General features: G+C 63.3%; 1 protein-coding gene across 3 annotated transcripts; it reads right to left on the bottom strand.

Moving 5' to 3' along the window:
• Nucleotides 1-3,062: 3,062 nt before the first annotated feature.
• Nucleotides 3,063-11,700, bottom strand: TRPV4 (transient receptor potential cation channel subfamily V member 4). 3 transcript variants are annotated; one of them, XM_041410412.1, is made up of 16 exons: nucleotides 11,581-11,700; nucleotides 8,922-9,366; nucleotides 7,561-7,733; nucleotides 7,266-7,418; nucleotides 6,995-7,135; nucleotides 6,608-6,906; nucleotides 5,978-6,157; nucleotides 5,735-5,893; nucleotides 5,539-5,631; nucleotides 5,302-5,375; nucleotides 5,052-5,217; nucleotides 4,786-4,852; nucleotides 4,250-4,563; nucleotides 3,990-4,117; nucleotides 3,669-3,790; nucleotides 3,063-3,533 (listed from the first exon to the last, which is right to left on the bottom strand). In XM_041410412.1, the coding sequence occupies exons 2-16, from the start codon at nucleotides 9,284-9,286 to the stop codon at nucleotides 3,391-3,393; spliced, it is 2,577 nt and encodes an 858-aa protein (XP_041266346.1). In that variant the 5' UTR covers nucleotides 9,287-9,366; nucleotides 11,581-11,700; the 3' UTR covers nucleotides 3,063-3,390. The 3 variants fall into 3 exon arrangements, 2 of the variants coding, with proteins under 2 accessions (XP_041266346.1, XP_041266345.1); XM_041410411.1 differs by lacking the exon at nucleotides 11,581-11,700 and adding an exon at nucleotides 11,416-11,564; XR_005953099.1 differs by lacking the exon at nucleotides 11,581-11,700 and adding an exon at nucleotides 11,416-11,564 and having other exon boundaries at nucleotides 3,393-3,533; nucleotides 4,250-4,529.
• Between the last annotated feature and the right edge of the window lie 646 nt (nucleotides 11,701-12,346).

A 12,346-nucleotide genomic window follows, 5' to 3' on the forward strand; every position in this document is an offset into this window, starting at 1 on the left:
ACCAATGGGAATGGGAATGGGAACAGAATGAGGATGGGAATGAGGGTGGGGATGGAATGGGATGAGTTGGGATAGGGATGTGGGTAGGACAAGGATGAAGATGGGAATGAGATGGAGACAGGGATGTGGATAAGAATGGGGAAGGGGATGAAGATGGCGATGGGATGGGATGGGATGAGGATGGGATGAGGACAAGGACACAGCCACGTGCCTGGAGCTGCCCCATGGCTGAGGCCAGGGCTGGCAGCTCCATTTGCCTCCTCTGCTCTGTCACCACAACGGCGTGCATGGCTCCGCCGGTATTTATGGCACGCCGGGAGGGGACCTCTCTGTCACCAGCAGCAGCGAGCAGCGTGACAGCCGATCCGGGGAACAAAGAGAAATTGGGACAAAAGGAAATTCTCACAGAGGTTAACATTACTGCTGGGGGGGGGGGTGCCACTGCCTGCCTGCACGTTAAAATTATTCCGTCTGGAGGAAGATCTTCGCTCAGATCTTTGTCATTAAAAAGACGCCACATCAAAGGAATGCGAGGCTGGAGCTTGGCGGGGCTGCTGGGGGCAGGGCAGCCCCTCCTTGGGGACCCCCTGCACCAAAGGGGGACTCTGCAGAGGCTGGGGTGCACGGAGCCGTGCTGGGGGCTCCAGGAGAAACTTTGCTCCGTCAGCGGTGCCCGTGGGAGGAGGATTCATTAGCGCTGCCTCCATCAGATTTCCCAGCTCGCCATAAATCAGGGCGAGCGGCTGGGAGCGACGGCGCGATCCATCTTGCAGGTCTCCGAGTCATTACATTTCATTAGGAGGTGTGCGGGGGTTTTTATTATTTAGCAGGTTAATTCTCCCCTCAGATCGCTCCTTGGGAGGAGGATTTCGCTGGGCGCGGGGAGGCTTCAAGCGAGGAATGCAAAACAAATGGGTTCCTCCTTGGTGGGCACCTGCTGCAGTGCCAGCTCTGGCAGGTGCAGGTGAGCACATGGGGACACAAAATGTGCACAGACACTGGTGGGAGATGGGGCAGGGACACCTGAGGTACAATCCAGCACCGAGGATGAAGACACCACAACCCACTGCCCTCCCGTTCTGTGGGGCACAGCGTGCACGAGCACTGTGGGAACACACAAGGAAACAATGCTGCTTCTGGCCTACAAATACCTTCCTATTCAAATTATACCAGTAATAATACCAATAATAATACAAATTTCTTAGTGCACGAGGCTGATATTAAACTTAGCCTTTGCTGTTTGGGAGCGAGGAGGAGAGACAGGCAGTATAAATTGCACGGCTGCAAAAGGACTTAAAAAAACCCATCTCTCATTTTGATTGATATTAGCTTCACAAATTAAGCTTTAGATTTATCTAAAAATAAATTTGCTTCCACGCTCCGCATTCTGGATGACAAGTGCTTTTCTCTTCCCTTTGTTGGGTTTGTCATCTCTGGCAGGGCGGCGCGGGGAGGGGCGGGAGGGGGCCGGGGCTGAGCACCCCCCGTTCACCGGCCCCCAGCTGCCTCCATCACCACAGCTGAGGGTGAAACAGCTCCAGGCTTGGTGGGGCAGGGGGTAAAAGGGCCAAAGTCAATCCCTGAAGGTGGCAGAGGCCTGCTGTGCTGGGATGTCACTGTGGAGGCTGTGGCGTCCCCGTCCTCACAGAGCCACCGCGGGGTGCAGAGTGATGGCGCAGGGGCTTGGTGACAGCTGTCCTTCCACACCCCATGTCTTTTTAAAGCTCACTGATATGTGGCCTCTTGGCTTTGGGCATCGAGAGCGGCATTGGAGGGGAGAAAATTGGTTTATGTCTCATTTTACTGGAAAATCCCATCTCTGGTGCTGCAGCCGGGGGCAGCAACAGTGCTGAGCCCATCTCTGGCTGTTCCAGAGCTCCTCAGCCACCACACACGGCCCAGCCAGGACTGCCCACTGTGGATCTGTGACCACCCACTCGGGTGAAAGCCAAGTTCATTGTTTTCACCCAAGATCCAGCCTAGAAGCAGAGCAGCTCCGCTCCTCATTCGATTATGAAGCAGGAGCCGCCACCTCCGCCTCTCCCGAGGAGCGATAATGAAACATATTCATCCCTCACCCTGGGGAAATACTTAAACCACAATATGAGAGATGTATGTAAATCACATTTAAACGGAGACGGTGCCGTTAACGCTGACGGCGACTCATCAAGTTGGAAGATGAAGTGTCCCCTCTGCTGCTAAAGCGTTTGCTGAGAGAGCTGGGCTGTCCCCAGGCCCTGGCCAGGGTCTCTGCCAATGTCACCGTGCCACTGGTGCCCGCCCAAAGCGCATTCACACCCGCACAAAGTCCAGCTATTAAAGGAACGCTCACCACTGCAGGTGGCTGGGAGGATGCGGAGAAAAGGAGTTACAGAGGGGTGATGGATGGGATGGGCTGAGGATGGGAATGGGATAGGGATCCATGGGGATGGGCTAGGGACGGGAGAGGATGGGTTACCGATGTTATGGGGATGCGGAGAGCTGGTTTGCCGCTGCCCGGTAGCGGCCCCATCCCTGAGCTCGGGGTGCGGGGTCAGCCCGGCCCGGGCTCCCCGCGCCCGCCGGGGCCGGGCCCGCATCGCGCGGTGTGGGCTGCCCTCCAGTGGTGCGACCGTGCACGGCACCCCTGCACCGCACCTGTGCATCGCATCCATGTGTCACACCTGTGCATCGTATCCCTGCACCACACCTGTGCATCGTAACCGTGCACGGCACCTGTGCATTGTATCCATGTGTCACACCAGTGCATTGCATCCATGCATCACACCTGTACATCATATCCATGTGTCACACCTGTGCATCGTATCCATGTGTCACACCCGTGCATCATCACATCCCTGTACCACACCTCTGCACCACGGCCCTGCACTGCATCCGTGCACCACACCTGAGCTCATCTCGATGGGTGACCATGCCCAAAGGCACGGCATGGCTTGGCCTGGTTTGGCTCGGCTCGGCACGGCCGGGGAGCAGGCAGCTCCTCCCTGCGAGCCCTGCCGGCAGCGCGGCTGTCCCACCCGGAGTCACCCAGCGCCGGGAAGGCACGGCGGTGGCGCGCCAGTCTTTATTACTAAATAAATAACCGTATAAATCTTGTGCAAAACTCTGTGGCAAAACCTCGGCGGGGGCCGTGCTCCCCACCCCGGGCCGAGTCACGGCACGGCACGGCACGGCACGGCGAGGTGAAGCTGGAGCTCGCCGGTGAGAGCCGCGACCGCGGGCAGCGCCGGGCCCCGATGCGGGCGGGACACCCGCCGGGACAGCGGCTGCCGGAGGGGACACAGGCTGCGCGAATCCCTGAGGAGCAGACAAGCACCATCGAGCCCAGTCGCGGTTCCGGAGCCGCTCCGGGGGCCCGGGCAGAGTCCATCAGCTGCCGGTGCTGCCGTGCTAGAGCGGGGAGCTCGGGGCATGGCCGTGCCGCCGCTCCCGCGGCTCCGCTGTGCCCAAGGTCCCCAGGGGCACCACCACCTCCTCCGGCGGGCAGCTCTTGTTCAGCTCCACCACGCGTGGCACCACCGTCGACCACCGATCTGTGGAGAGGGGGGGAGATGCGCAAAGCCGGGGGCCTGTGGCGGCTCGCCAAGCCCCCAGATCTGCTGCTGGGGCTCATCAGAGGCTGCAAGCAGCATCCTGGGGGATGTGCCAGCCCACAGCAGGGCGCTCACCTCTTCGCAGCCGGCCCATGGTGTGGGAGAAGCCGTAGTACTGGTATGTGTCGCTCTTGCCCGGGTCCTCACTGATGATGCCCAGGTTCTGGTTCCAGTGGGACCAGTTCACCTCGTCCACCCTGTGGGGAAGGTCAGACCCGCAGGGGCTGCACGGAGTGCCCGGGAGCCGGGGCGGGACCCTCGGCACCCACCGGCAACGCCAGCTCCCTCCAGACCACTACAAAGCACCCAGCAAATGAGTGCACGGTGCCAGCCCCCCAAAAATGCTGCTGGGAGAGGCTCAGCTGCTCCCCAGCCTCCGAGGGAGCCCACCTTTACCTGAAGCACCAGCGGCGGTCAGGGGTCCCGTCCGTGCCCTTCCCCACCGTGACCATCTCCCCCGAGCGGAAGGCTTTCCGCAGGAACACCGGGAAGGAGCGCTCGATGTCCAGGATGGTGGTGGCCCACTGCCAGGGACACCAGGGACTGCTTGAGCATGGAGGTGCCTTGCCCATGGAGCTCAGGATGTCTCAGGATGTGCAGCCCCCAGGGCACAGACGGCTCCTGGAGCCCCCATCCCGCCACCCCTAGGGTGGTACCTGCAGCTTCCAGATGTGCTTGCTCTCCTTGGAGACTTGGCCCACGGTCTCGCCCATGAGGGCGATGAGCATGTTGAGGAGGAGCACAAAGGTGAGGATGATGTAGGTGACGAGGAGGATGATGAAGACGCCGGGGTATTTGGCGCTCTCGAGCATCTCCAGGTCGCCCATGCCGATGGTGAGCTTGAAGAGGTCGAGCAGGAAGGTGCTGAAGGTCTGGCTGTCCCGGCAGGAGGGGTAGGTGGGCACCGTGCAGTTGGACTTCTCGCTGCAGGACTCGCTGCTGGGACATGGGTTGAGGAGGGACACCAGGGCTGGGGGAGAAGGGACAGGGACAGCGAGTCCGCAGGGGCAATGGCAAGGACAGGATCCACAATGGGCCCCAGTGTGGCTCCATGCTGGCTGAGACCTTCTCCACCATGACAGGAGGCAAAGGTTGAGCCTGTGGGTAGGTGGGATGGAGCTGGGGGTCTGCAGCCCCCTGCCCAGCCATGCTGAGCCACAGGGCTTGTCCCTCCCCCAGCCAGGCTGGTTACCTGATGCGTAGCCAATCATGAAGAGCAGGTAGACCAGGAGGAAGCGGAACAAGTCTTTGAAGAGGATCTAAAAGTGATGGAGAGCAGGGTGAGGTGTGCTGGACCACAGCATCATCATCAAGCTGTGCCACCGGCACAGCTGGGCTGGGAGTAGGGCAGTGGAGAGCCACAGGAACCCTTCAAAAAGCCTGGAGGGACCTCTCGAGGCTGCACTTCCACAGGAGGATCACCCCTGGAGAAGGACAAGACCCACGACCCCACCAGACCTTCTGGATCATGATGCTGTAGGTCCCTGTCAGCTTGAGCCCACGGGTGAAGTACAGGGCGTTCATCCAGCCCAGGACCAGTGCGAAGACCATGACAGCCAGGTAGGCCTCGATGCCACCCAGGTACAGCCCCGCCGTGACAATCACCAGCACCGAGTAGATGAAGCTGCAGGAGAGCTTTGGTCAGACCCTGCAGCCACGAGCCTGGGGGATATGTGGCTCATGGTGGCCCTGGGGGTTCCCCACGTACTAGAGCAGCTGGAAGGAGCCATCTATGAAGAAGGAGTTCACACCTGGGCATTTCTTCATGAACAGGTCTTTAATCTGTGGGAGGGAGGCAGAAGTTGGAGGGTCTCAAGTGGCAGGGTCCCCATGTCTGGGGCCACTTTGGCAGTGGTGGATGCTTCAGGGGACCGGGCTGTCACCCCTGGAGACCCCAAAGAGTTCAGTGGTCCCAGGGGAGGACACCCTGCCTTGCCACACTGACGTTTGTGCAGAAGAAGAGGATTCCAGTGAGGAGGGTGATGATCTCCCCTGCCAGGCGCAGGTAGTCGGCGGTGGTGGTGTAGGGGTAGGGCGGCTGTGGGGAGAGCACAGAGCTGAGCTGCTGCCCCATCCCCTGGGACAGAGCCCTGGCAGACCCCCCTGCAAGGCCGTGGGGCTGTGCCAGCCCAGGGACTCACAGGGCCTTCCATGGGGCGGTAGTAGGCAATGAGGGTGAAGATGATCATGGCGCTGAGGTAGGAGACCACGCTGATGTAGAAGGAGACAGCCCCAAACTTGCGCCACTTGTCCCTCAGCAGCTCGTTGATGGGCTCCACTGCCAGCATCTCGTGGCGGTTCTGGCGGGACACGGCTGCTGGCAGAGGGGACAGGGCCACCCAGTCCCCTCCAGAGCCCTCCCAGTCCCCCCCAGCCCTGCACACCTCGATCTTGCTGTTGTAGACGAGGATCTCCAGCACGGACACCTCCTCCCCACAGGTGTCCAGCGAGGAGAGGTCGTAGAGGGAGGAGTAGACAGGGCCATAGGCCCAGTCCTTGAACTTCCTGGAGAGGTGCCGGGCGTCCTCATCCGTGATTTCCCTCCGGATGATGTGCTGGAAGATCTGCCAGAGGGAGGGAGGGAGGGAGGACTGCTACCCACAAACCTGGCCCCATCTGCTTGGGGCACCCTGCCCTCCTCCAACCCCATCCTGGCTGCATCCCCCCACCCCCTCCCTGCACCCCAGTGGCTCAGGGTGCTCCCAGGTGCTCCTGGGGTGATGCAGGCACTGTCGCAGCCCTGCAGGATGCTGCGGCTTTTGTATTTTTGGTGACTCCCCTGCCTGCCCCACCAGAGGCCAAGGGCTGGTCAGGGGAGAAGATGGGCTGTGTGAGAGTGTGGAGTTAATTGGGAAAGGGCCAGAACGCAAAGGGGTGTTAATTAGCCAGGTTAATAGGGCTGCACATCCAGGTTTCCACCAGCATCTGCAGAGAGAAGCCGTGCATGCACTGAGTGTGACAGGGCTCAGCAGGGACAGCAGGGAGACCTCCCCAGTACGGGGGGGACACCGTACCCCGATCTTGCCGGTCTTGGCTGCCATCATGAGCGGGGAGAGGCCGTCGTTGTTGAGCAGAGTCTCCAGGTTGGTGTCGGGGAAGAGCTTGGCGCACTTGACGAGGAGCAGGTCGTACATCTTGGTGACAAACTTGGTGTTCTCGCGGGTGTTGTCGGCGATGGCCACCAGGGCGTGCAGCACGGTGTTGCCGCGGGAGTCCTGGCGCCGCAGGTCCGCCTGCTTGTGCCCGTTCTCCGTCAGGTAGTGCACGATGTGCGGCTGGTTGGTGCAGGCGGCCAGCGAGAGGGGCAGCTCACCTGCGGCGACAACACCGCGGCTCCTGTCGCTCCATCCTCGCTGCGGGGACATCTTGGGGCGCAGCCCCCCAAATCCCTCCCTGCTCACCGAAGTAGAAGTAGCCGCCCTCGCCCTTGGGCTGGAAGAAGCGGCCGCGGGCCTGGGCATGGACGTCTGCTCCCTTCTCCACCAGCAGCTCCACGTAGTGCTTGCAGCGGCGCTCGATGGCGATGTGCAGGGCTGTCTGACCTGTGCCACCCGTCAGCCACCGCCGTGCCCCGCGACTTCCCCCGCGTCCCAGCCTTCCCAGTCCCTTCTCCGGTCCCTGAACCACCCCAGCGTCCCCAGGCGGGGCCAGCAGTGGCCCCACGCCCCCCACCTCGGTAGTAGACGTCCCTGAAGGGCGAGTTGATGAACTCGCGCATGTTTCCCGTCTTCTCGGCGATGTCCAGCAGCACCGGGATGGTGTCGTTCTTGCCCCCGCTCAGGTTGAGCAGGGCTTTGGGCAGGCACGTCTTTCCCGTGGAGGGCTCTGCGAGTGGAGGGTGCTGAGGGGGTTGGCCAGGGCAAGCCCCTCAGGCCCCTGGCTCCCCATGCCAGAGCTGTGCATCCCCATCCCCTAGGAACACAGGGATCGCCAGAGGCACCAGGGCAGGGAACAGCCAGGTCCTCACCTCGGAACTCCTCGTCTGTCAGGCGCTTCTTGTGGGTGAGCAGGAAGGAGAGGAGCCCATCCAGGCCGGCCGGGGACCCCCGGGAGACGATGTCGAAGAGGATGGGTCTGTTGAAGACCTTGAGGACGGGGGGTGGGTCGGGAGCCGGTCCCTTTGCGGCGGGCGGCTGCTTCCTGCGGGAGAAACGCCAGCGCTGGCAGCAGGAGCCGCTGCCTCGGCTTTCCCCACCTGTGCGACGACCTTGAGGGTGCTCAGCCACTGGGGACGTGGGGACACCTCCCGGCCGGGGTCACCGGTGAGGCCAGGGCAGCCTCCCCATCCACAGCAGCCCAGTGCTCCCGGTGCCTTTCCAGCTCCCACCCAGGTGCTGCAGCGCTTGGGGCCCCCAGCTGTGCCCCCCGGGAGGGACGGGCCGCGGGTTTGTCACGCTCCGGCACCACGGGTGAAGCCAGACCGGTCGGAGCAGTCGGCAGCAGGGCGGGGGGGGGATGGACCGGGGGCAGCTCCGGGCACCGGGAATGGAGGCAGGACTTTTGGCGGCTGCCCCAGCCGGGGACTTCCAGTATGTGGGCTCATGGAGCATCCTGGGCCCCTCCAACCACCTCCACGGGGAACATCCCGCTCTCCTAAGCCGGTTGCACCCCTGGGTGGGGACACTGGCGGGCCGCCCCAGGTGCCCGGCACAGAGGGGCATTGTGCGTCCGGCCGCGGGCTGCCCCCCCCGGCTCCGGTTTCCTGGCGCGGGCAGGGCGGAGGCCCTCCTGAAAAGCCCTTTCATGCCGCAGCCAGACGGCCGCACCGGCCAGGGGAGCGGCCGGGCGCACAGAGCCTCTTTCATGGCTCCCGCAAGGGGGAAGGGGAGCGAGCTCCGCGGTACCGGGGGCTGCGGAGCCCCACCACGGCATGGCACTGGGGACTCGCTGGGAGCTGCTCCGTCTGCCCAAAGCGCCCGAAAATGCAGCTCGGAGGAGGTTCGCCCACGTCCCCTGCTACTGAACATCCCCATCCCCACCGGGGTGTCCCCAACTGAACGTCCCCATCCCCACCGGAGTGTCCCAAACAGAACATCCCCATCCCCACCGGGCTGTCCCCAACTAAACATCCCCATCCCCACCGGGCTGTCCCCAGCTGAATATCCCCATCCCCACCCGGATGTCCCAAACAGAAAATCCCCATCCCCACCCGGGTGTCCCCAACTGAACATCCCCATCCCCATCCCCACCGGAGTGTCCCAAACAGAACATCCCCATCCCCACCCGGCTGTCCCCGGCTGAACGTCCCCATCCTCACCCGGGTGTCCCCAGCTGAACATCCCCACCGGGTGTCCCCATCCCAGCACCCCGCGGGGGTCCCATACTCACTCCGCAACCCTCCTGCGCCAGCGCTTGTTCTCGCTGGGGTGGTGGCGGTAGGTGCCGTAGTCGAACAGGGAGTCCATGGGGGCTTTCTTGGGCGCGGGGACCACGGGGGACTCGTAGATGGTGGCCTCCAGCAGTTCCATGGGCTTCGGGGCGCCTTTCCGAAAGGCCCCGTGGAATTTCATGCGGAGGTTTTGCTTTCCATCCCCGGCGCCGGGGGGACCCCGGGCTGCCTCGGCGGGGCTCGGGGTGTCCTCGCTCTCGAACAGGTTGGCCAGAGAGGAGAGCGGGAAGGATTCGTTCTGGAGGGAGCCGTCCTCCCCCGCGCCCTCCCCGGCATCGCGCGGGGCGTCCTCGCTGTCTGCCATGGCCCCTGCCCGGAGGGACGGGCACGACCGACCTGCCTGGCTGGCTGTGACCCCCGGCTCCTTCCACGAGAGCAGGAGACCTGGCAGCGGAAAACCCCGTGTCAGCCCCAAAACACCCTCCCCATCCGAGCCCCGGGTCTCCGAGCCCCGCGGCGGGACAGGTCCCACACCCACCCTGGCAGAGGCTGGGGCCGGCAGGACCCGCTGTAGCTCAGAGTCTCCCGGACGGTCCTGCCTTGTCCCGGCTCTCCTCGGCACCCACCTACCCGCTGCGGGGACCCCTCACGTCTGCGGGGGCCCCTCCGGCTGCGGCGCTGCCCTGCTGGGCGAGGGCGAGCCCGGCCCCGCTGCGGTCAGCCGGGGTGCAGCCCAGGACAGGGCACAGAGCAGACCCTGTGCGCTGCGATCTGCCGCCCAAGGAAAGAAAACATTCCTTGGGATACTCCCCACATCCAAGGAAGCGTCCAGGGAAGCGCCCAGAGGCAGCAGGAGCTGCCACCGCAGCAGGGCTGGGAGCGGGGCCAGGGCTGCTCCTGATGCTCCACAACCCGGGGGGGCTCGGTGGGACCCGGATCGGGGCACCGGGAGGGGACGGGCGCGGCACGGGGGGGGGGCTGCAGCCGGCGGGAGGGCAGGAGCAGCGGCTGGGACAAGAAATTGCGGGTTTGGGTTGCCCAGAGGGAGATAAAGGAGAGACGTGCCTTCAGCGCGGCCAGCAGAGCACTGTACCGTGTCACCGCGTCCTGCCCGCCACGTCCGGGACACGGACAGGTGACCGACCCCAGGCACTCCCCCAGCCCCGCTTCCCACCAAAACCCTGCGGCGAAACCCAGCAGCGTTAGGGCTCAGCACAGCTCCCGCCCGCGGGGAGCTCAGCCCTCCCGGGACGGAAAAAGCAGCGGGAAACGTGTCATTTTGTGCTGGGCTGAAGCTCTGTGCGACAAGCCACAGTGGCAGGCTGGGCTCTGTCAGGACAGGGCTCGAGTGAGGCAGAGGGTCCTGGCAGCCACGCGGGGCTCCCGTGGGCACGGGGGATGAGGGTGGCAAACGGCCCCAAATCCTGCAGGGACAGGGAGGGGGCTCAGGCAGTGGTCCCTTCTCCCTGCCACCCTTGGGGACAGCCAGTGGGGCTGGGGGACACCCAGAAAAGACAGTGCATCCCTAGGGGACACAGAGCTGACAGTTTCTCCTCTTTGCTGACTTTCCTGCCATCCCCGTCTCTGCAAGAAATTCCACAAGCACCTGCCAAAGCCCGCAGGTCCCACATCCCGAACCCATGCAGACAGGGGCCCTCGGATGGCTGGTTTGACCTTGGACAAGGGAGGAGAGGGAATTGCCAAGCACACGGACCCTGCGGGCTGGGAATGGGGACGGAGCACCTGACCTGTCCAACCTGTGCTGGGACCCGGAAAAGTGCAGCTTTAGGGAAAACCTGGACACGGCACGGGATGACCCACGCCTGCTGTCACCGGGTGAAGGTGACAGCTTGAAGCTTGTGTGGGAAATGAGGGACTCAGGGCTGGTGGCGTCAGCCCGGGTGCTGCCAGGAAAGGTGCTGTCACAGGGCTTTGATTTGGCCCCTTCATTATTTGGGTTTGGATTTTTCAAACTTCCTCACCTCATGGAATAACCGAGTCAAGGCACAGCTCTCGCATCCAACACAAACCCCACCTGTGCTCCCACCTCTTCCCAGCTTCCCACCAAGGTACCTCCCAGTTGGACCAGTGTCCCCAGTCAGTGCCCGCTCCTGCCCACCACGGGAGCACGGACGCTGTCACCAACACCGGGATGTGCGGGGACATCTATGGGTGGGTGGCAGCGAGGGTGTCCCATGACATTAAAGGGTGATCCGGTGGGAGTGAATCCCTGAAACCACAGCGGGTTCTAGTCGGAAATGCTCATCCCGAGTGATGCAGCTGCTCCCCAAAATCGCTCACCTCGGCAACAGCAGGAGCTCGGTGTGGGCAGCAGGGGGGGTTCGGAGCCGGTGGGAGCCCCCTCCTCAAAGCTCTGCCTGGGAACCCACCCGCACCCCAATCTCCTGAGCCCCCAGGCTGTCCGGACAGTGCCGGGGCATCCACGAGGGTCCACCTGGCCCTGCCCAGCTCAGCCCTCGACCCCGGCCTCACCTGGGGTCTCCGTCCTGTCCCAGTCCCCGTGTGCTGCCCGGAGAGTTCCATCCTGCCCGTTTCCGTGTCCCCGCACCGGAGGCTCCATCCAGCCCCCGGTGCCCGCGTCCCGGCCCGTCCCACTCCCGGTCGTGCCCCCCGCTGCCCGCTCCCCCGGTTCCGTACCGCCAAAGGTCCCGTGGAAAGTCCCGTAGGCTCCGGCGCCGCCGAGTCGCCCGGGGCCGGTCCCCAGCGCGGCCCCTCCCCGCCCCGGCTCCGGCTCCAGCGGCGGAGGCGCCACCGGGACCCGCCCTCGGGATCGGCCCCCGCCCGCCCCCGGGCACTCTCCCGGGAACACCGGCCACAAACCAGCCCAGAAGGGACAGCCCCAAAATACCTTCCAAAAAATAAGCCCCCAGGAAAAACGTCTCTGGCACAGCCCTCCCAAGGAACAGCTCCAAAAACCCTCCCATAAACAGCTCTCCCAGGGTACAGCTCCAAAACAGCCTCTCAGGAACAGCTCCAAAACACCCTCCTCAAAACTCTCCTGGAAACGGCTCCACTAGGAAAAAAAAAAAACCCGAATCTCCCCACCCAAAACAGCCCTGCCAGGAACAGCCCCAAAACACCTCCCCTAAAACAGTCTCCCCAAACACCCTTTGGGGCTGACACAGCCCCAAATGAGGCTCCCAGGCCACGGGTACTGTCAGTTTTTATTAATTGCTGCTCCTGGGGCTCATAAGGCACCGCAAACACCACGGGGACAGTCCCTGGTTTCTGAATCCCAGCACAGGGATTTGATCCCACGCCAGCACTGGAGGAGTTGGGATCACCCAGGAAAGTCATCAGCTCCTCCTCCATGGGCATCATTCCTGACAATCCAGTGGCAATCAACACGAGGTGCCCGTCGGTGGGTTCCAGGCACAGTCCGAGTGCCACTTCATTCATCAGC

This window comes from Onychostruthus taczanowskii, unplaced genomic scaffold (assembly GCF_017590055.1).
Source record: "Onychostruthus taczanowskii isolate IOZ18803 unplaced genomic scaffold, ASM1759005v1 scaffold32, whole genome shotgun sequence".
Taxonomy (NCBI): Eukaryota; Metazoa; Chordata; class Aves; order Passeriformes; family Passeridae; genus Onychostruthus; species Onychostruthus taczanowskii.

Coding starts and splice junctions, on each gene's coding strand:
- TRPV4 (XM_041410411.1), bottom strand. CDS start 11,503: ATGGAGCCTCCGGTGCGGGGACACGGAAACGGGCAGGATGGAACTCTC. Junction 6,907..6,994: donor GGGCGGCTACTTCTACTTCG/GTGAGCAGGGAG, acceptor TTGTCGCCGCAG/GTGAGCTGCCCCTCTCGCTG. Junction 3,534..3,668: donor CATGGGCCGGCTGCGAAGAG/GTGAGCGCCCTG, acceptor CCCTCTCCACAG/ATCGGTGGTCGACGGTGGTG.